Genomic DNA, 20,000 nt, shown 5'->3' on the forward strand with positions numbered 1-20,000 from the left:
GTACTCAGTAAGAAAGGTCTTAAGAAGGCAAGTATTTCTTTCTTTCCATTATTCTCATAGCTAAACGCGCAAGCCCACGTCTAATTTTATTTTCATCAATGTTCAGCTGTGTGACGCTTTTCTAAAGTTCGACTTTCTCAAATCGAATCGGATACAATGTTTAGTCTAGCAAGGCCATTCTGTTTGGCTAAATTATATGGATGTATGATTAACTTTACTTGTTCCATTTAGGTAAAAGATGGGAAGGACCTGTTCAAACAGCTGGATGAGAAAGATCTCCTCAGCAACAGCTGCTTTCTCTACCGACTGCTCCGTATCATCAGAAGAGAAGACCTGCTCAGTCGATTGCAGGGGGATGTAACTCAGACCGACTCAATTCCAATTGTAACAGATTACAGGTGTGAACAATCGATTACGAAGGATCATTGAATTTTTTTTGGTGTAGTTGTAACAATAAAACGTCTGGCTCTTTCTTCCCCAGAATAATTGTTCTCCCCCCTCACTAACATCCCCTTCTTACCTGCTTCTGTGTGTCAGGGAGATGCTGTACAACCTATACGAGGATGTAATTGAGAAGAATTTAAAGAAAATGAAGTACCTACTCGGCAACAATGGAGTGGGCCGGGGGCAAATTGAGCTTTGCACTGTAAGTGTGTGTGTGTGTGTGTGTGTGTGTGTGTGTGTGTGTGTGTGTGTGTGTGTGTGTGTGTGTGTGTGTGTGTGTGTGTGTGTGTGTGTGTGTGTGTGAGAGAAATATTGTGCATGGGAGAGAGAGTGAGTATACAAACAGGGAATGAAGGTTGGTGGTCTTCTGTTCTTGTCCCAGACGGCGCTGGATGTGTTTTCTCTCATGGAGGACAGCGGCCTGCTGTCTAGACAACGGCTGGACAAGCTTCAGGAAATACTAAAGCACTGTGATTCACAGCTCGTCAATACAGTGCAGAAATACATCAACGGTGCACAATACACTCACATGCTCACTCACACACACAGAAATGGGATTGGGCCTTAAACTAGATCACGAAAGGTCACGAAAGAACAGGTGCTTGTGCGAGCGTCGGTTTAACCTTCTGGGGATCTCTTTGGGTCACCAGGCGACCCCGGCGCAGCGCAGAGTCTCGTCTCCGACTCCGACCTCATTGTAGCAGCGTCCTCTGTTCTGCACCCGGTAACCACGGCAACATGCCAGGTTGGTTCTCAGGGTCTCGGCACGACAGTTTCTAACTGTAGTAAAGGTTGGTTTGATTAATCTTGCTATTCTACGCAGGACTTCTACACATTGAGGAATAACCCTCGGGGGACCTGTCTGGTCATCAACAACGAGCACTTCACCGGAGGTGGTCTGCGAGACCGACGAGGGACCCTAGTGGACGAGAGTAAGCCTCTTCGTGAGATGACCTTTAATGTGGGCGCTTGCATGTGCTGTGTAGGGAACATCATTGATTTGAAAAGTCGAGCCATCGTAGGAGCGCAGCGTATCAACCAGGTCCATTCCTACTGTTAAAACAGTTTTTTTAAAGGCCTGACCGCAGCATGCATGGGCTCCGAGCGGCTCCTGACAAGGCCTTGCCGAGGCGATTTGTGAAGCGCCCAATGTCTGTTGTGACGCTGTACTGTGTGATCCGCCCCAAAGGTTCTCATGGTGACTCTTACGAAGGGCCACAGGTGTATCTGCTCTCACCTGCTGCTCTCTGCATTACTGCCCCCCTCCCCTCTCTCCCGGCCCCCCCTTCAGAGTCCCTGCAACAGGTGTTTGGGAAGCTGGGCTTCCAGGTTGAGGTGCACAGCGACCTCACTGCAGACGCCATACGCAGGGTGCTGGAAGACCTCGGGAAAATTAGTTTTTATAAGGCGGATGTCCTGGTGAGCATCATTTCAATCTGCAGCCTAACCCGTCGGCGTTCCGGTGAAGCCCCGTTCCCAGACGTTCCTCTCATCCCACCGCGGAGAACATCTGGGGACGGGTGGTTTGAATGGGGCAGATAATGGAGAGATGCTTTGTCAAATTATTTGTGCTAGATAAGCTTGCCACTGACTTGTATTTGATATCACTATGTTGCTTTGGATAAAAGTGGTTTTGGGTTCTTAAGGCTCTTAAGCCTCTAGCATAGTTTCACCTGAACTGTATTATTTATTATTTGTATTTTTATCTAAAGCCACTTAAAGGACATGTCTAGATGCATTCATGAGCAGACTGAGGTTTGTGGACGGCCACAGGAGGACCACAGGGTATACTACACATGTTTATAGGGTTGGAGCCCCATACCTTTCACCTGGGGGTCCCAACCCCCTGACCATCGGACCATCCAGCCCTGTCTTCCTCTGCCCCGGGCCAGGTGGTGTGCGTGCTGTCCCACGGGGAGAATGATTGCGTGTTCGGGACGGACGGGAAGAAAGTTTCCCTGAGGGATCTGCGGATGCCCTTCACCAGTGCGGGGGCCCCCACGCTGGCCGGAAAGCCCAAGCTGTTCTTCATACAGGCCTGCCAGGGTAGTACCTACCAGAAGGGGGTGCCGCCGTGTCCCCCCAGGCCCCAGGATGAGGAGGCCCGCAGGACTAGCATGAGCCTGGAGGTGGACGCGGGGGCCCTGCCGGCGGAGCTGGTGGCCGAGGAGGCGGACTTCCTGATGGGCATGGCGACAATGGAGGAGTACATCTCGTTCCGGAACATTTCCACGGGGTCCATCTACATCCAGGAGCTGTGCAAGCAGTTGCTGGTGTCGGCCAAGAGGTGAGAGATGGAGGCGGGGAGGTGGTGGAGGGGGAGAGGTGGTGGAGGAGAGAGAGGGGGGAGGGGAGAGGGTTTGGAGGCTCTTTTAAAGGGCTCAAGTCATGCCACCAGGTATGGCTGTGATTACCTGGTACAAGCCGTTTGGCACAGGGAAAGAATGATTTTCATAGTGACATCACAAGTGTGCGTGTCCACCTAGATCTACGCTGGATAGGTCAGTCTACCAGCCTACCCAGTGGACTGTAGCAAACGTTGCTCCTCTATCCTTCATATATCTGGGTGGACATGCCCACTTGTGATGTCACTATGAAAATCATTCCTTCCCTTAGCAAAATGGCTTGTACCAGCTAATCACAGCCACACCTGGTGGCATGACATGAGCCCTTTAAAGAACAGCATCCAAACCCTCTCCCCCCTCTCTTCTTTCTTGACATGGTTGAATAAGAATGAATCAGACAATCATATCAGCTAAGCAAGCTGGTCATTTCTCAATAATTAAATTCCCCCAAATAGTGGAGGGGGTATAATTGTGATTACGAAGACAACTTGATGAGCAAACGAGCAAATTGATGGAATGGTTAAATGACCTCGATGGGTAGAAGCTAAAGTAGTTCCACGCGAAGACCAAAGTAACCCTTTTGATCGGCTCTTCCTCTGGCTCCTGATCCAACTGATTTTCTTGATTCTTCTTTGTAATCTTCTGTGCAGTAAAGACGACCTCCTCACTACGCTCACGCGAGTCAACCGGGAGGTCAGCAAAGGAGACTATCTCCGTCACAAACAGATGCCCCAGCCCAAGTACACCCTAACCAAGAAGCTGGTCCTCACGGAGATGGAGACGGAGATGGAGATGGAGATGGAGATGCTCAAGAACTAAACGACCACTGGGACTTGTTTTTTTAAACATGACGCCAAATGCAGAGTGTGCCACACACAAAGCCTTCCGTTTGTTAGTCTATAAGTCATATGCAGTAAGGTTGAACCCCCATGGATAACCACAAGAAGCACTTGGAGGATTCAGCACATACAACGGAAACATCATTCTTGTTCATCTCTTGATTTGGAATGTTCTCTCAAATTCATTCTTAAAGTATTTTTACTTTAAGAATGTATTTTATTTATATATCCATCTATAGATGGATCTATCGATCAAAAGAATGTAATTTATATGTTGTTAAAGATCTATTTGGTTAATGAGTGCCAACATTTGATTTACAGAGAGGGGGATGGATAAGGATATCTAAGAATGTATTTGACCTTTGGATTGCAATGTTTACTTAAAATGATGAAATGCTGAATAACTAAATGTAAACTATTCTTTGTCACTAATAACAGTGGATTAAATATGTAAACCTCTTTTTTTTGTGTAATGCGTTTGTTTAGGAGAGGATATTATGTATCTATATCTATAGATATTCAATGTTATGTATACTATGTCTATAATAATATAGATGGATTACCTTTTTCTCTATATATCCATCAACAGTCCGGTAACTATCTTATTAGGTAATCATCTGGATGCAAACGCTATGCATGTTGGTTTTTTTTTTTAACCAATGAAAAGCGAGTAAACACGGGAATGTAGCGGGGACGACATTCCACCTCCATGCAACTGGTTTCAATCACTTCTAAGCAAATAATTCATTCGAGACACAACCGACCTGTTCATCTTTAGAAATATTGGTTACACTGTAGCTTTTGTAACTATCTCCGCCAGCTAAGACAACCAAATCCAAGGATGGTTTGGTCCCTCTCCCTTTCTGGTCTCGTCCAGAAGCCTTGCTGCTCACTCATCTGGGTGTGTTCTTTTAGCGTTTGGCATGCTCGGCTCCACCCTATTTGTCATGGGTTGGAGTGACTACCGGGTAGTATTCTAGTCATCGGGATCCAGTGTGATGATTGCTAGGTGCGGCCTGGTTGTTTAGTTAATGGTTGCTGCTTCAAAGTTTGGTCTTTTCCAAATAATATCTCCTCTTTTACCAAGTGAATGGCATTGTTAGGCTTGGCAAGACATTGATCATCTTAACACGTATTTTCGTCGGTAAACTGCGGGACCTCATCCGGTCGTTTGTAATCTTTATCGGGTAAGTCAAAACTATTTTTCTACCTTCGCCATGTTCCCACTTAAGCGAACGAATACGTCGGCCTGTAGGTGTCGTTCAACATCCAGGTTTAGGACGTTTATAACATAAACGCTCACTTGCCTTCAACTTCTGCCCCCTGAAAACTTGGTCCTTAATATCATATCGTTTTTATATCGGTTGAAGTGATCCAGTATCCCTAAACAACCAAATGCTAACATAGAAAACCTGTTCAATGAATAGGCTTGACCTGAACGTCACTACAGTGTTCTGCTTCACTTACATCCACACCTCTATTTAGGCCTACATGAGTTCTCCCTCCGGGTAAACATGGCCTCTGAACCTCTTCTGTTTTGGTTTGAAACACGTTTCAGTTATTATTAACCACATAGATTGTGAAGCCGTGAAGGTTAGAACTAAAATGAGTGAGTTTTATATATTTGTGTGATTTATATCTTCTCAAATTACTGGTGCCGTTGGCCAAATAAATGAAAATCTCCTGAACGCATTGCTTTGTTCGATAATATCCGAGAGGGTGGCCGCCGGAGCCAAAGGAGGCGCTTGTTTTAAAGGGCCCCGCCTCAAGAACAAGCACAACCAACATCTTTCCAGGCGGCTGTGAATGTTGGGTGTTTTTTTAAGGCCGAGCACCATGGCTGTCTGTTGAGCAATTTCTTTCCATGTGTTTGTTTTCATGCTGTTGCCTGGGGATCGTGGATGCCAATGACTAAATCCTCATGGATTTTCATTTTTGTCCGTTTTTCGGAAAGTCGAACTTTTCTTGATTGGTAACTACTTTGTGTAAATAAATGTTGTCAGTTATTGTATCAACCAAGTATTTACAACAGGGAACACGTTGGAACTTATAAGGAAAACTTTGGCGTATAGGGGTGTCTTTGTACAATTATACCCTGTTGTTGCTATTGTGTGCGTGGACGCACGCACGCACGCACCTTGAATTTAGCCACATGATTTGTTTTGAGGAAGAGAGCAGAGAGGGTTTGAATTTCTCCCTGTTTCCTCTCTTTAGTGGTGTGCAGAAGGCAAAGTGTAAATTATCGCCTCTATATGACCATTATTGACGGTAGTGAATGGTAATGCTCATTAACTACTGGTAGGCTTACTGTTGATTCCCATGTTTTGATTCCCATGTTTAAGTCAGTCAGTCATCAGTGAGTAAAATGGTTAATCAGACTTCCGAACATTGGAGACATATGTAAACACTAAACAGTATTCCTGCACATCTTTATATAAATCAAGAGACTGAGCAATGGCCCTATGTGTGGCTCTTTTGATCTGCTATCAGACTGGCGCCTGGGCGATCCAGTTTAGAGACAGCCATGACAGGATTTGTCCTTTGGTGTATTTATTTTTCATTCTTACTATCATTATAGTCCATTAGCCTCTTGACAGTGATCTCTTGTCAATGTTTTGTAACTGAACTCCTGCCCAATGAAGGTTAGGTGTTTCAATGGACTCCTTTACCCCTTTAAAATAAACAACGCTGCTGTGATCTCAGACACCAGTGTGTGTGTGTGTGTCCGGCCCTGACCGTGCCTCCTTCTCCCCATGTTCCTCCAGGTAAGCATGTCCAGGTCAGACTATCCCCCCGGCTACGACCCCTCCCTCGCCCCGCTGTACGGGCCCCAGGGCGGCGGCGGCAGTGGCTACCCCCCTCCCCCGGCCTACGGTTTCCCAGGCTTCGGGGGGCCCCCCCAGGGCCACCCGTCTGCACCGTACGGCGCCGCCCCCAACGCCCCCCCCTACTCCGGGCAGCCCGGGGGCTACCCGACGGGGGGATACCCGCCGGGGGGATACCCGCCCGGTCCGAAAGCGGGGCAGCCTCATCCCGGTGCTGGCTATGGGTACCCCAACCAGCCACCCATGCCTCCCATGCCCCCCATGATGCCGCCCACGATGCCCTCCGATGTCTTCAGCTCAGGTAGGACCTGTGGCCGTGGAGATGATCCCTTGCCAGCGACCTGTGTTCCTTGTGATGTGTTCCTGTTTGTTTGTTTGTTTGTTTGGGGGCTAAAGGGCGAGGGCAGGATACTGCAGCCGCCATGGGGGTTCAGTCCCAGCTGACCGGCGCTCGGTTTGATACCCTATCTCGGCAGCCATAACCGGTGGGCTCCTTTTTAGAGCAAGACGCCTCAGCTGTAGCTTTGTTACGCGACTCAAACGTAACAAAGAAACGGGGCAGGAGACAGCGCAAAAAGTCAATGTTTCTTCATTTAATTGCCTCAAAAGCAATGAATCAAACAGATATGAACAATCATGGTGCAAAGCACAAATCAAATCTCCCGCTCCCGCTCCCCGTCTCTCCAGGCCAGGCCCCCTTTTATCCCGTTCACGGGGACACACCCCGTACACGGGCACACCCCCATCCTAGAACATGCGGGTCCAGGCCTATGAGAGCAAAGGCAGACAAAACACGTAGCACACATACCACGACAACCGAAAGGCCAGTGTGGCCGTAACAAGCTCTGAGGTCACTGTGTAGGGAGGTCGTTATGTAAAGCAGTGAGGTCAGTGTCGGTGGCGCATTGTTGACGGGTGCTCCATCTCCAGATGACGCAGAAGGGGAGGGGTTTGCTGCGAGGGACAGCGGTTGGGACAGCCTCACTGTTCGCCACGCCTTCATCCGCAAGGTAAGCACCTCTAAGGACCACTGACAGCTCCCTGACTGAAAATAGTGTGTTTACCTGTTCAGGTACCTGGGACAAAGTTTCTTATTATCTCTGCACCTGTCTTCCCTCAGGTGTATATGATACTGGCCTCCCAGCTGCTTCTCACCACGGCGATCGTGGCTGTGTTCGTTTTCGTGTAAGTACACGCCGATGGCTTCATGTCTGATGCAGTAGGCTGCAGGTGTGGTTTGTAACTCTGTCTCTGTATCCTTTTAGGGAACCGGTCAGGTTGTTTGTGCAACAAAACCCAGCCATCTACTGGGCCTCATTGTAAGTAATGACATTGTAACGAAATTCCTTTTCGGCTGCAAATAAACTCATCGAGTCCCATTACCCATTGATACCTGTGACGCATTTTCTCCCTTTCTCTTCTTTCCTTTGCCTTACTATAGTGGCGTGTACTTTGTAACACACCTTGTTCTGGTCTGCTGCACAGGACCCAGGTGAGTGAACACTGGATGACCACATTTGTAGATAGGAATCATCAAGTACAAATTGTAATGCTTTGTTTAATTGAAATACATTTTCTACCTTTCGTAGGAGGAAATTCCCATGGAATGTCATCCTTTTGCTGATATTTGTGAGTCCAAAAATGCAAGGCAATATGACATTTAAAGAAAGTAACTGCTCCACAATCCCCTAACTGAGGCGTTCATTTGGAATTGATATGATTTACATTTTGATATGATGGTCATGGAAAATACATTTGATCGAAACAATGGCCAAATAATTAGAAGTCAATTAGAAGTTTGGTGAACCGAAGTTCACCAGTTTGTGTTCTTTGTGTTGGTGTTGACTTGATTCTCCTGTGCTCTGTACAGACCCTGGCCCTGTCCTATATGACCGGGTCCATATCAAGGTGAGGCACTACATCAGCACCCAAACACTGTTCACCTGTCCTTCTATGATCTTCATAAACCCTGCATACTTTGTTTCCACCATAAGAGATAAGGGGGTACTTTATCCCAATTGGAAAATCTGAGTGTCATAGGCAGAAAGTAAAGGGCGCTAGTTGAGATCAAAGGATGGATTTTTTTTTTAAATAATATATAATCTATACAATTTTACTCTTATGTTTAATTTGTGAACACTAGTGATAACTTGACTACTAATAATTATAACTACAAAACGATTAATATAAATGATTCTGTTATCCTGTGTTCCGATTCCTATATAGCTAGCTACTCTTCCTCTTGTCCAGTTATTTTTATTTGTTCTAGCTACTCAGATTTTGATTGTATTCTCAGATTTTTCCCAGGTTGTAAATCGCTTTGTGTGAAAGTGTCTGTGTGGTTTTTATCCCTTTATCAGTCACTATGATACCAAATCAGTGTTCCTGGCATTGGGCATCACCGCTGTGGTTTGCATTGTCGTTACAGTCTTCTGTTTCCAGACTAAGGTATGAGTGTGTTGCACAATGATTACTAGACCAAATTACCTTCGTTTTTTTTTTACATCCAACTTAATGCTCTTTGGAAGAATCGGTATACGTTAAAAATAACTCAAACTGTTACATAATAATAGTGTGTGTGTGTGTGGGGCTGTGTTTTAAGCAAGGCCTGTAAACATGCATGTGGTTCCTGTCTCTCAGGTGGACTTCACCAAGTGCCAAGGTCTCTTCTGCGTGCTGGGGATTGTGATGCTCGTTACAGGCATCATCACCACCATCGTGCTGTCCTTCAAATATGTGAGTTACACAAAATCTCTGTTCATCCTTGTACTGTCTAGTGTCTCGGCTATGTTGAAAATGGGTAATATCGGTTGGTTATTTGAAAGTAATACTCATTTTTTTTAATTATTTCTTTTACATTTTGTGCCATTTCATAAAAATTTAACATTTAACCATGACATGGTTTATAGGCCAAATGACCATTGTTGCTGTAAAATACTAATCAAAAGCACTATTGGCCTGTAGTTGTTCATATCTGTACCAAGCGATCTAACTAAATATATAAAAAACTAAAACGGCCTATAACTAAATATAGGAATATCTTGTAGCATATAGACATTTTGTATTATGGACGTCAATTTATTCATGATTTTTTGCCCTATAGTGAGTCCTCAATATCAGCATAAGCATACAGCAGCTTATTAAGACCTCATCTTCCGATACATTTCATATTACTGCATCCCTGTTGAAACGTGAACATTTTGTCCCAAACAGATGCCGTGGCTTCACATGCTGTATGCCGCTATGGGGGCCATTGTCTACACCCTGGTGAGTAGTGCAGCGCGCTGGCACCCTCTACTTTATGGGGCTCGGGTAATGGTTTCCAAATGTGTGGTTGCGTAATAGTTTCCCCTCCAACCTTTCCATACACGAACCAGAATACAAGCATTCCATGGTGTGTAAGGATATCGACTGTTTCCTTGTACAGATGGCTCGTTAAACTAGCGTAGATCTTAGTTTCCTTCGGTTTAATTGTAAGCGTCCTTGAAAACACTTGGGGCTCTCCCGTGATGTCAGTTCCTCTATCTTCCACAGTTCCTGGCGTACCACACGCAGTTGCTGATAGGCAACAGGAAGCACTCGATCAGCCCGGAAGAGTACGTCTTCGGCGCCCTCTCCCTTTACGTCGACATCGTCCAGATCTTTCTCATGCTCCTGCAGCTCATTGGTGCCGCAAAAAGATAGGCTCACACTGGAAACACAGCCTTATATGGCCAACAGGGGAAAGACAGCATTTAATGGTCGGCAGGATGTGAGGAGGATTGTTGTTTAAGACACAGAACAGCAAACATTATCCTGGTGCTTTTTCGCTCTATTTAGTTGTATTAATATATAAGGAATTTGTCTGACTTAATCAGTTGTTCAAAAAGAAAAGGATAAATAACTGGCCTTTAAATTACATGGGAATCATTCCATGTTGACAAACTGAACAAAGGGCTTGCTAGGGAGAAAGCCAAAAAGGGTCTTTGTAAAAGGATGATTTATATGTATAAGCACATATAATGCACTTTGATGGAACAAATCTATATTTGTGCCACATACAACTTTAAAGGTGGTCACAATTGTAACTCCAGTATGTGTGTATAAACTGACCTGTTCAAATAGTTACTTATCCTATATCCTTGCATTATCTTTACATTATTTCAACCAAGTCTGCTGCTGAAGTTTGAAAGTGGATGAGAAAACGAAGTGTTTTGAATGTTAAATCAACTTTGAATGTTAAATGTGTGTGCCTGCAGGCTTAGCTTCAGTCTCTGTGTACCTCATGAGATGCCTTTTTAATGAATCGTTTCCTCTGCCTTCATAGATTGTCTTCCTGCTGTTCACTTTGTTATTATTTTGCCAATCTGGGTAGCAGTTTGTATATCATTGGTGCACTTTCACTTCATCGTGCCCTCGCACCAAGTGATAAGGGATCACTCGTTGAGTGATGTTAAACCATTGATGCCAGGAAGAAAATACCCATAACATCATGTTTACTTTGTTTATGCTTCAAACCTATTTTGCAGCTTAAAGACTATATACATTTGATCAGAAAGGTTATGCTTCAGGTTATGTTTAGGGAGGAAGGGCTTGGAATGAAATCACATGTTTAGGTTTTATAAATCAATAAATATTTTATTTGCAAGAGGTACAGTGCGGCTGCTGCATCACTTAAATGTTGTAAGTTCTCATATTTTCATTAAACACTTACAATACATGATCAGAGTATATGGACAAAGGACTTTGCTTCTATATTTATTTGATTAATGTCATGACATTAAAAAAAGATTACTACCTCCCCCTCAGTCAGTCGTACTCGAGCCCAGTCACATCGTCCATGAATCCACTGTTGAGGAGGCCGTCCGGAATGAAAACGGATTCAATAACTGACGTGTAGCTCCCCCTGCACCTGATTTTTGGTTCAACACCCTGGAATGGGAAACCTATCTTCTGCCAGCAGGGGAGAGCAACTTCAGGAAACAAAGTCCTATCTGAGCACAACCACATGCGTATGGTCATCACCAACATTCCGGGGTGCACCGTTACCGGTTGAGTTCCAGACCCTCATCACCGTGTCTCTGGTACCGGCTGCCCTCGTAGTCGCCCTCGTTGGACCTCTTCATCCTCTGGCGGACCCTCAACTGCTTCAGGCGGTTCTTGTCCACCTCTCTCTTGGCCAGGACAAAGCCCAAGATGCCACAAGGAAGGCCAATCATCCTATAGCGTCGACAAGACGGGGGAAACATGGTGTGTCAAATTGTTCATGTCTCGTCCTCGCCCCAAAACTCAAGTTGAAAAGCACAAGACAAAACCTGAAAATGTTAATCATATCCTGCCTGCCCATGCTAACTAATGGTGTTTCCTTATATTAGCTAAGCAATAGAAAACGAAAAATAAGAGGCTGCTACAAAAGATATCATTACTTGGAAGTTAGGCCAGGGGAGATCTCACCATGCATAACCGATTTTCATCATGGGATTCTTGGCCTTCCTCCTGGGAATATATTCCGGACCGTCGTACATTTCCTCATCCTCCTTCGTGTTCTTGCCGTCTTTCGGCGTGTCTGTGGTCTGTTGTCCCTTACTGGTGCTGCAGAGTGCGGGTCCGTGGGTGAGGTGCAGCGGTCGGCACAGAGCTGCCTTCATGTACACGGGCACTGCTGTGGTTGGAAGTTTATGTGTCCATTGAAGCTGGCCTGGCATGGGCCGCACACCTTCAACAGGAACAAAAAAAACATTTCTTAATAGCGACAAAACAGATGATCATTGACAGAATTCTGCTCATGTGCACTGATGCACCGAGAAGGCTATTCCATATGGGAAGTCGGTTACCCCTTCTTTGCGAAGAGTTAAAAGTTGGAGGTGTTTTTTTATTACCCACCAAGTCGGCCTACACTTATTTATTTTATGATGTGATGATTTTGGTAAAGGCAGTGCATTTCTTCTCAAAAACCCGAACTTAGTTTTCTGGCTAACGATAGCCATTCGGATATTACAAATCACACAATTTGGTATGCAGTGTCACGTCTGAACTAAAGAATATAATATAAAGTTACGTTACCTTTCAGCAGAGCCGACCTAGCAAGGTTCCAACAGGTCGCCGCCATCTTTGTTAGTTATGTTATGACAGGAAGAATACGCATGCGCATACTGCGATGAAGTACGCCGTTAAATACGCACAATATTTATCAAACACTACCCCGTACAATTTATAACTTTTCAATCAATTTAATGATTTCTATATTAATGCGGATGGATATCTTGGTGTAAATGGTATGTTTACTTGTTTCATTCACACAGAACTCAAAATGTCAACTAAACACATCCCTTGTTTTGTGTAGGCAATCCATTTCGTATCTGTCTAAATATATTGCCCAGAGTTAAATGTTTAGCTTGAATTTAATCAATACACTAATTATTGAAGTCGGTAATCAGAAAATGGTATCACATATACAAGAGCCAAAATGCAACTTTATTCCCCCGGTGGATCAAACCTCAAATCGACAAATACAGAAATTGGCTTTAGTAAAGGAAAACATGTAAGCACCCTGAACATTGGGTTGAGCTAAATGATGCTTACAGAATCAACATATTCATCATGTGGACATACTTTCTGTACAAATTAAGAGTTCTATAGAGAGAATAAACCACAAATCATGTAGTCAAGGAATTCATAGTTCTCAAAAACTACATGTGTGCTAAACACAAGCAAACAGACATTTTATAGCAGCCTATTTACAGAAGTCAGTTTGACTAAAACAAAAGTACTCTTTAAAAGAACATCAAATTCTGTCTAATAGTTTGAGACCCTTTTAACGAACAGACATCAAACATTTAAAACAAAAAGATTTGGATCGCTTTTCTTATGTATGAGCTACATATAAGCGGCCTAAAAAGAAAACAACTCACAAAAAGGAGTTATTAAGGGTGTGTGTGTGTGTGTGTGTGTGTGTGTGTGTGTGTGTGTGTGTGTGTGTGTGTGTGTGTGTGTGTGTGTGTGTGTGTGTGTGTGTGTGTGTGTGTGTTTGTGTGTCCTAGACTCTAGTCGTCTAAGTTATAGTTTGGGTTGACCACCAGGATCACTTCCTGTTCCTCCCCTGCAGACTCCGCCCCCTTCAGACCCCCCTGAGACAGCTCTATGAGGATGTGATCCTGTTGGAGAGAGGGAGTGGGAACCAGGGAGAGAGAGAGAGGCAGAGAGAGAGAGATATAAACTCAGAACTCACCAAGTGTAAAGACAACATTGAATGGCATTCAGCATGTATTTTACTTCCATAATATCACACATTTCAAAATAAGTGGGGGGAGTCTTCAGGATTTCCTTAGGTCATGCGGGAATGGGAGCGGGAATAATAATGATATAATTGGTTGAAATGTTAAACCAGTGTGTCTATTTGGGGACCTGCGTGGTGGGGACCTGCGTGGTGGGGACCTGCGAACTGAGTGGTGGTACTTACATAGTGCACCAGCCTGTTGAGGACCTTCTCTATCAGGCTCTTCCTGTTGATCAGCTCCTCCTCCGAGTCAATCTCAGACTCAATCTCACTCAGATACCAGTTCACCACCGCACTCTTCTTCAGCTCCTCCTCTTCCTCAGCTGGGAAGAAAGACACAAGACACAAACCGTTACATTTTAGTGAACAGGTCAATTCAAATAAAAAACTTAAAAAACAAACAAAGAAAGACCTATAAATCGGGGGAAACATGAGGGAAGCACAAGCACACCCACTTTAAGAAGGGGTTGGACTGTGTTGTAGTGGGTAGGGGTGGTCAAACCCCAGAGAAAAGGTACTGGGCTCGTTGTGCTCAGCCCAATCTGTGGCCATCCCTGAGCCAGACGCCCCAAACCTCCACCTGCCTCTGATGGGGACGCCCTAACCTCCACCTGCCTCTGATGGGGACGCCCTAACCTCCACCTGCCTCTGATGGGGACGCCCTAACCTCCACCTGCCTCTGATGGGGACGCCCTAACCTCCACCTGCCTCTGATGGGGACGCCCTAACCTCCACCTGCTTCTGATAGGAACGGCCCAACCTCAACCTGCTTCATATTATAGAATGATTTATTTCCTATTTAGTTAATAATACAGAACATAATGAACCTTAAAAATAAAAATCTCCTACTAAATCGCATTCGCAATCTTGGTCTAAATAATCCCAATTCGATTATTCCCCAAATCATTCAGCCCTAGTCTGGGATGGGCCGTTGTCCATGGATCCAAACAGGAGCAGTGGCGTCACCGGGGGGGGGGGTCTGGGGCTCACCCTCCTCGGCGCGGCGCAGGTGCAGCACCAGCAGGTTGGAGATGCGTCTGTACTCGGTGAAGGACAGGCGGAGGGCCGGGAGGGCCTGGCTGCCCGGCTCGCCGGGGCCGCTCACGCCGTTGCCGTTGCCGTGGCCGTTGGTTCCGTCGGTCCCGTTGACGCCGTTGGGAACGTCATGGCCTGGGTAGATGAGGGGACAAGATGGTTTGATTTGTGTATTCTATTTAGCATATGATTATTATGTTATGTATTGTTGTGTAATGTATACAGTATCAGTAGGTCGTGTTGTGCATTTGCGATAGTATGCATGTGTGTTTGTACATGATTATTGTATGTATGAAATGAATGTATGTATATGTATGTTTGTATATATGTATGTTTACACATATATGTTTGCAAGTATGTTTGCATGTTTGTGCGTGCACTTCCATAGGCGTGTGTGTGTGTGTGTGTGTGTGTGTGTGTGTGTGTGTGTGTGTGTGTGTGTGTGTGTGTGTGTGTGTGTGTGTGTGTGTGTGTGTGTGTGTGTGTGTGTGTGTGTGTGTGTGTGTGTGGGGAGGTACCATTCTCCTGCGGCGGCTGCTCCTGCTCCTCCTCCTCCATTGGCTCGTCCTGCTCCAGGTTGATGTCCGGGGTCTCCACGCGAATGATGGACTTGTTGAGCAGGCGGAACGCCTCCTTCACGTGCTTCGGTTGCACCTGGGGGGCCGAAACAACCGCATCAACACGCATGCACACAAACACGTGCTCCAGAAAGCACCACCGTCAATAGGTGGTGCCTTGGTCCAACCCACTCCATCATTTTGAACGTTTTGAAAATGGATGTAAATATGTAAACTTTTCATTTCTTGGATTTTTTGGTTTACATCTTTTCATTTGCTCCTTCATGTATCTTTTTTTGTATCGTTTATTTATTTTAATCTTTCATCTGTTTTGATTTGGTGTTTTCTTTAATGGATTTGATCAATTTTATTGCATTGCCTGAACACAAAGATTATATTTTGCCTTACACATCCGTTTGTAGTTTATTTCTGAATTTCCAGTCTGGGATAAATTAATTAATAGAGCAATAATTAATTAATTAATAGAATCTCATCATATTTAGGTAGCATATCAGAGGGAGCCAATCCGAGGGGGGCAATTAGGGGGAGCCAATCGGAGGGAGCCAATCAAGCGGAGTGTATCGGCGGGAGCCAATCAGCGGCAGCGTCTCTAACCTCGTCGCAGCAGTGCATGCGGGCCATGCCCTCCGAGAGGCGGATCATGCTCTCCAGCTGGCGCACTGTGATCCTCCAGGCCGACTTGGACACGCCCCCCGAGGAGTCCCGCTGGCGCAGGTGCTTGTACTGCTCCACGATGAACTCCTCTGATTCGCTGGAGATCTGGAGGGAAGGAGGACCATGAGAGGAAACACAGCAGGTGGCCCCCGAGGGCACATGAGCCTGGGAAGAGGTCAACACTGCACATGGATTTAAAACGCTCTCATGATGTGGACACAGGCTGAAAGACAGACAGAGAGAGAGGGATGGACAGAGAGACAGGCCGAGAGACAGACAGAGAGAGAGGGATGGACAGAGACAGACCGAGAGACACACAGGGAGAGAGGGATGGACAGAGAGACAGACTGCAAGACAGACAGAGAGAGAGGGATGGACAGAGAGACAGACCGAGAGACACACAGAGAGAGAGGGATGGACAGAGAGACAGACTGCAAGACAGACAGAGAGAGAGGGATGGACAGAGAGACAGACTGAAAGACAGACAGAGAGAGAGACACAAAGAGGAAAACGGACGGGATGGAAAGAGAGACCGAAGAGGGAAAGGCAGAGAATCAGACAGTAGGGATTGACAGGGATAGGTTGACGGTTTGAGGGACAGACAGAAATAGGAACACAGCCACAGCCACACGGTCAGACCCCCACGGTCAGAACCCCCCATGGTCACAGCCCCATGGTCAGACCCCCACGGTCAGACCCCCACGGTCAGACCCCCACCTTGGGTTTGAACTGCCGAGCAAAGAGCAGGTATCTGCGGATCTCGTCCAGCGAGTAGAGCCGGTCCACGGAGTCCTCCACGCGGGAGTGCAGGTCCACGATGCGCCTGGCGATGGCGTAGTCCGTCACCTAGGCAACACGCATTGGTTTATCGCCACGGCCGAGCATCCATTATTACCAATGTTTTCTGCTTGTCACAAAACGCTTTTGCATGTTTAATCCGAGCAACATTTCCCAAGGTTTTTGAGTTTTTGACGTATCCCCGATATTTTCGCAGTTCAAGAAAGGCGAAGAAGATACGAAAATCTTAGGATCTGACGTTGAGGTCATCTCAGCTTGAAATGAAATATGTAAATTACCGATAAATGATCCATTGTAGTATTTTGCACTGAAGACACTTGCAGGATTAACACTATCACACACACATACTATATTCACACACACACAACCCCCCCCCAGCGCCCGCCCACCTCGTTGCAGTCGTCCACCAGGATGAAGAAGAGGTCGAAGCGGCTCATGATGGGGGCGCTCATGTTGACGTTCTGCTTCAGGCTCTTGCTGCGGTCGTAGCGCCCCCCCACCGGGTTGGCCGCCGCCAAGATGGACGTCCTGGCGTTCAGGGTGGCCTGGAGAGAGGGGGGAGGAGCTCTTTGTTAGTCTTTGACAATGGAAAGGAACAGGTGATATCCCTCTGTGTGTGTGTGTGCGTGTATGTGAGGTGTGTGTGTGTACCTTGACTCCAGCCTTGGTTATGCTGATGGTCTGCTGCTCCATGGCTTCATGGATGGCCACCTGATCTCTCGTCTCCATCTTGTCAAACTCATCGATGCAACACACACCCTGGATAAAAAATCAGACACACACACACGCACACACACACACACACACACACACACACACAGTTACTACCATTACTACGTTTTTAGTCACAGAAACAAAGAAATACACTGACCACCTGTTTAACTACGATTTAACTACTTCAAACTATTACCATTGATTTAACATAGCATGTCGTGTCATTAAGAGAATACACTATCCAGACTAGGGCTGTCACGGTTGAGGAATTTTCACCGCGGTGAAGACAGGGGGCGCAATATCGCGGTATGCGATAATATTGCAAAAAAAAAATCCCCGCAAAGCACGGCCTCTTGGGGCTTATTGCTTAATTTAAAAAAGTTATTAAAGGTTATTAAAAAAAAGACGAGGCAATTTTATAACACTTCTTATTTATTGAATGCAGATCAAAGGGCGGTAACGGCACAGATGCAAGTTGTTTCTCCTGATTGAACTTAAAAACTAAATTCAGGAGAAGGCTGAACGTTTAAATGCATAAAATAAAATAAATAATAAATAAAGTAAAAAATTAAGTAGCCTATACAAAATAAAGAAACCAGGCACTACAATTTCACACACACACACACACACACACACACACACACACACACACACACACACACACACACACACACACACACACACACACACACACACACACACACACACACACACACACACACACACACACACACGCGATGATTTATAACTCGGTCATGTCCTTGTTACGAGCAAGGAAAACCAGCATGTTAACCTTATGCGGTTTGAGACAGGATCTGAGAGGGGTGACAACATTTCCAGCGACACTGAAAACCCTCTCGGATGGTGTGCTTGTTGCGCAAATACACATGTACTTGCGTGCCACTTTGGAGAGCAAGGGAAATCTCTCCTGGTTGTTGCACCACCATGCCAGGGGGTTGTCATTAGAGTCGATGGGTTCCTCCTGCAGGTAGCGAGTGAGCTCCAGGTCGGCTCTGGCTCTCTTCGGGACGGTTGCAGACGTGCTTGTCCGTGACTTCAGCAGGTCTCCGAGCGTTCTTTTTTTGGTGGGTGGTGGCACCGCTGTCTGCACCAAGGACTCTGGCTGGTCAGCAGCTGACGCACTGGCACCGCTCTCTCTGTCTTCCGTGTCCAACATTTCATTGATCAGCGCGCACTTTGTCTCCTCCTCCGCATACTCATCAAAATTGTTGCCCCGATATCTTGGGTCCAGCAAGCAGGACTTTGCCAAAGTTGCTTGTAGAGCAGCTGGTCTGTACTTCTCCTCGAGAACACTGCACATCTTCCGCTTGATGTCTGAGGTCAGAGTGGTGTCCTCGTCTGATGGTTTTAAGACATCTTCCGTGAGGAGTTTCAGGACAGGTTTAATTGATGAGACCGTGACGTAGTTCTCGCCAGACAGCAGATCCGTAAAATCAGCCGCTGGCTTTAACGCCGCGTTCACCGACTCCAAAATGGCAATGTCCTGCCAGCTGGGGATGAGATGCTGATGCCGCCGATCATCCAAAACTCATTTTATGGCGGGGATTTGCTCCAAGACTCGGTCCACCATTTTTTGTTTGGAGCCCCATCTTGTTGGACAGTCCTGCATGGACGGATTAATATAATTTTTGAACTGAAATAACACCAGCTTATTATTATTTCTAAATAAAAGTCAACATTTACCATTATATTTCGTTTCAGTGTATTTTTTTCTAAACGAAAAATATTTTTTCAGCATCTCAAAAAGCAAATAATCACAGCAAGACGGGAAAATAGCCTGTCGGCTGCAAGTGCGTCAACTAGGTGTTTATTTTGACAAATCATAATATGGAGGCTCAATGATAGGCCAATTGTGTTATTAAGTGGACTTACAGTGGATTACAATTAAAAATAACTTCTGAAAGCCTTACCATTATGAGTACGTGCTGCGGGGTTTGAAGCTCCGCTTGCGCTTTCGCCAGATCCCTCCTCTTCAGCCAGCTCTGGGAGAACGCACCCACTAAGGTATGGCACTGGCCCATTGCTCGCGATGTGCGATCTTTAACGCTTGCCATTGCGTTTGTCACTGCCAAGTGTAGATTGTGTCCGAAGCAGTTCAGCCACGTCCAGCCCAATTGTTTCACTGCTGCCACGATGTTTGCCCCGTTATCTGTCGTTACGCACGCCAGCTTCTTCTCATCCAGGGACCACTCATCAAATGCGCTGCGTAGAGCCTCTGCGATGTTGTCAGATGTGTGATTCAGGGGCATAAACACTGTTTCGAGGCAGCGTGATTTTAGAGTCCAGTCTGTGGTCAGGTAATGAACAGTAAGACTCATGTAAGGAGTCATGTTCACACTTGACCACATGTCAGTGGTGGCAGAGAAAAAGTCCACACTTCTGAGCTCACTCTGAACTGATGCTCTTACTGAATTGTACATTTTAGGCACAGCAGTTTCTGAGAAGTAGGTTTTTCCTGGCAACTCATATTGCTTATCAAATTTCTCGAGCAG

The 20,000-nt window shown here is 45.9% G+C and overlaps 5 protein-coding genes across 5 annotated transcripts in view; 2 read left to right on the plus strand and 3 right to left on the minus strand.

Annotated features, from left to right (window-relative positions):
* casp8 (caspase 8, apoptosis-related cysteine peptidase) overlaps positions 1–4,188 on the plus strand; it is a 4,660-nt gene extending 472 nt beyond the window's left edge. The window contains exons 2-10 of the mRNA XM_056595914.1: positions 1–27; positions 232–398; positions 538–646; positions 827–956; positions 1,095–1,189; positions 1,268–1,376; positions 1,736–1,863; positions 2,337–2,731; positions 3,440–4,188. The exon at positions 1–27 is cut by the window's left edge and continues 107 nt beyond it. Of these exons, the coding sequence (XP_056451889.1) occupies positions 1–27; positions 232–398; positions 538–646; positions 827–956; positions 1,095–1,189; positions 1,268–1,376; positions 1,736–1,863; positions 2,337–2,731; positions 3,440–3,608 (1,329 nt within the window). The 3' untranslated portion in view covers positions 3,609–4,188. The remainder of the gene's footprint in view (positions 28–231; positions 399–537; positions 647–826; positions 957–1,094; positions 1,190–1,267; positions 1,377–1,735; positions 1,864–2,336; positions 2,732–3,439) is intronic.
* A 126-nt stretch (positions 4,189–4,314) lies between these two features.
* On the plus strand, positions 4,315–12,091 carry tmbim1a (transmembrane BAX inhibitor motif containing 1a). Its single transcript, XM_056595917.1, has 12 exons — positions 4,315–4,815; positions 6,394–6,754; positions 7,384–7,463; positions 7,574–7,638; positions 7,719–7,772; positions 7,895–7,945; positions 8,043–8,082; positions 8,324–8,361; positions 8,814–8,901; positions 9,094–9,189; positions 9,667–9,720; positions 9,988–12,091. The coding sequence occupies exons 2-12, from the start codon at positions 6,400–6,402 to the stop codon at positions 10,135–10,137; spliced, it is 1,071 nt and encodes a 356-aa protein (XP_056451892.1). The 5' UTR covers positions 4,315–4,815; positions 6,394–6,399; the 3' UTR covers positions 10,138–12,091.
* si:ch73-71c20.5 (DUF4748 domain-containing protein) lies at positions 11,050–12,601 on the minus strand. Its single transcript, XM_056595920.1, has 3 exons — positions 12,496–12,601; positions 11,887–12,148; positions 11,050–11,652 (listed from the first exon to the last, which is right to left on the minus strand). Exons 1-3 carry the CDS (start codon positions 12,539–12,541, stop codon positions 11,478–11,480), a joined length of 483 nt encoding a protein of 160 aa, XP_056451895.1. The 5' UTR covers positions 12,542–12,601; the 3' UTR covers positions 11,050–11,477.
* A 238-nt stretch (positions 12,602–12,839) lies between these two features.
* mcm6 (minichromosome maintenance complex component 6) overlaps positions 12,840–20,000 on the minus strand; it is a 13,701-nt gene continuing 6,540 nt past the window's right edge. The window contains exons 11-18 of the mRNA XM_056595913.1: positions 17,425–17,532; positions 17,163–17,318; positions 16,693–16,821; positions 15,916–16,080; positions 15,262–15,397; positions 14,699–14,878; positions 13,892–14,031; positions 12,840–13,586 (exon numbers count right to left, since the gene is read on the minus strand). Coding sequence (XP_056451888.1) covers positions 13,476–13,586; positions 13,892–14,031; positions 14,699–14,878; positions 15,262–15,397; positions 15,916–16,080; positions 16,693–16,821; positions 17,163–17,318; positions 17,425–17,532 — 1,125 coding nt within the window. The 3' untranslated portion in view covers positions 12,840–13,475. The remainder of the gene's footprint in view (positions 13,587–13,891; positions 14,032–14,698; positions 14,879–15,261; positions 15,398–15,915; positions 16,081–16,692; positions 16,822–17,162; positions 17,319–17,424; positions 17,533–20,000) is intronic.
* Positions 18,092–20,000, minus strand: part of LOC130387000 (E3 SUMO-protein ligase ZBED1-like) — a 2,945-nt gene continuing 1,036 nt past the window's right edge. The window contains exons 1-2 of the mRNA XM_056595919.1: positions 19,419–20,000; positions 18,092–19,111 (exon numbers count right to left, since the gene is read on the minus strand). The exon at positions 19,419–20,000 is cut by the window's right edge and continues 1,036 nt beyond it. Of these exons, the coding sequence (XP_056451894.1) occupies positions 19,037–19,111; positions 19,419–20,000 (657 nt within the window). The 3' untranslated portion in view covers positions 18,092–19,036. The remainder of the gene's footprint in view (positions 19,112–19,418) is intronic.

This window comes from Gadus chalcogrammus, chromosome 8 (genome assembly GCF_026213295.1).
Source record: "Gadus chalcogrammus isolate NIFS_2021 chromosome 8, NIFS_Gcha_1.0, whole genome shotgun sequence".
Lineage (NCBI taxonomy): Eukaryota > Metazoa > Chordata > Actinopteri > Gadiformes > Gadidae > Gadus > Gadus chalcogrammus.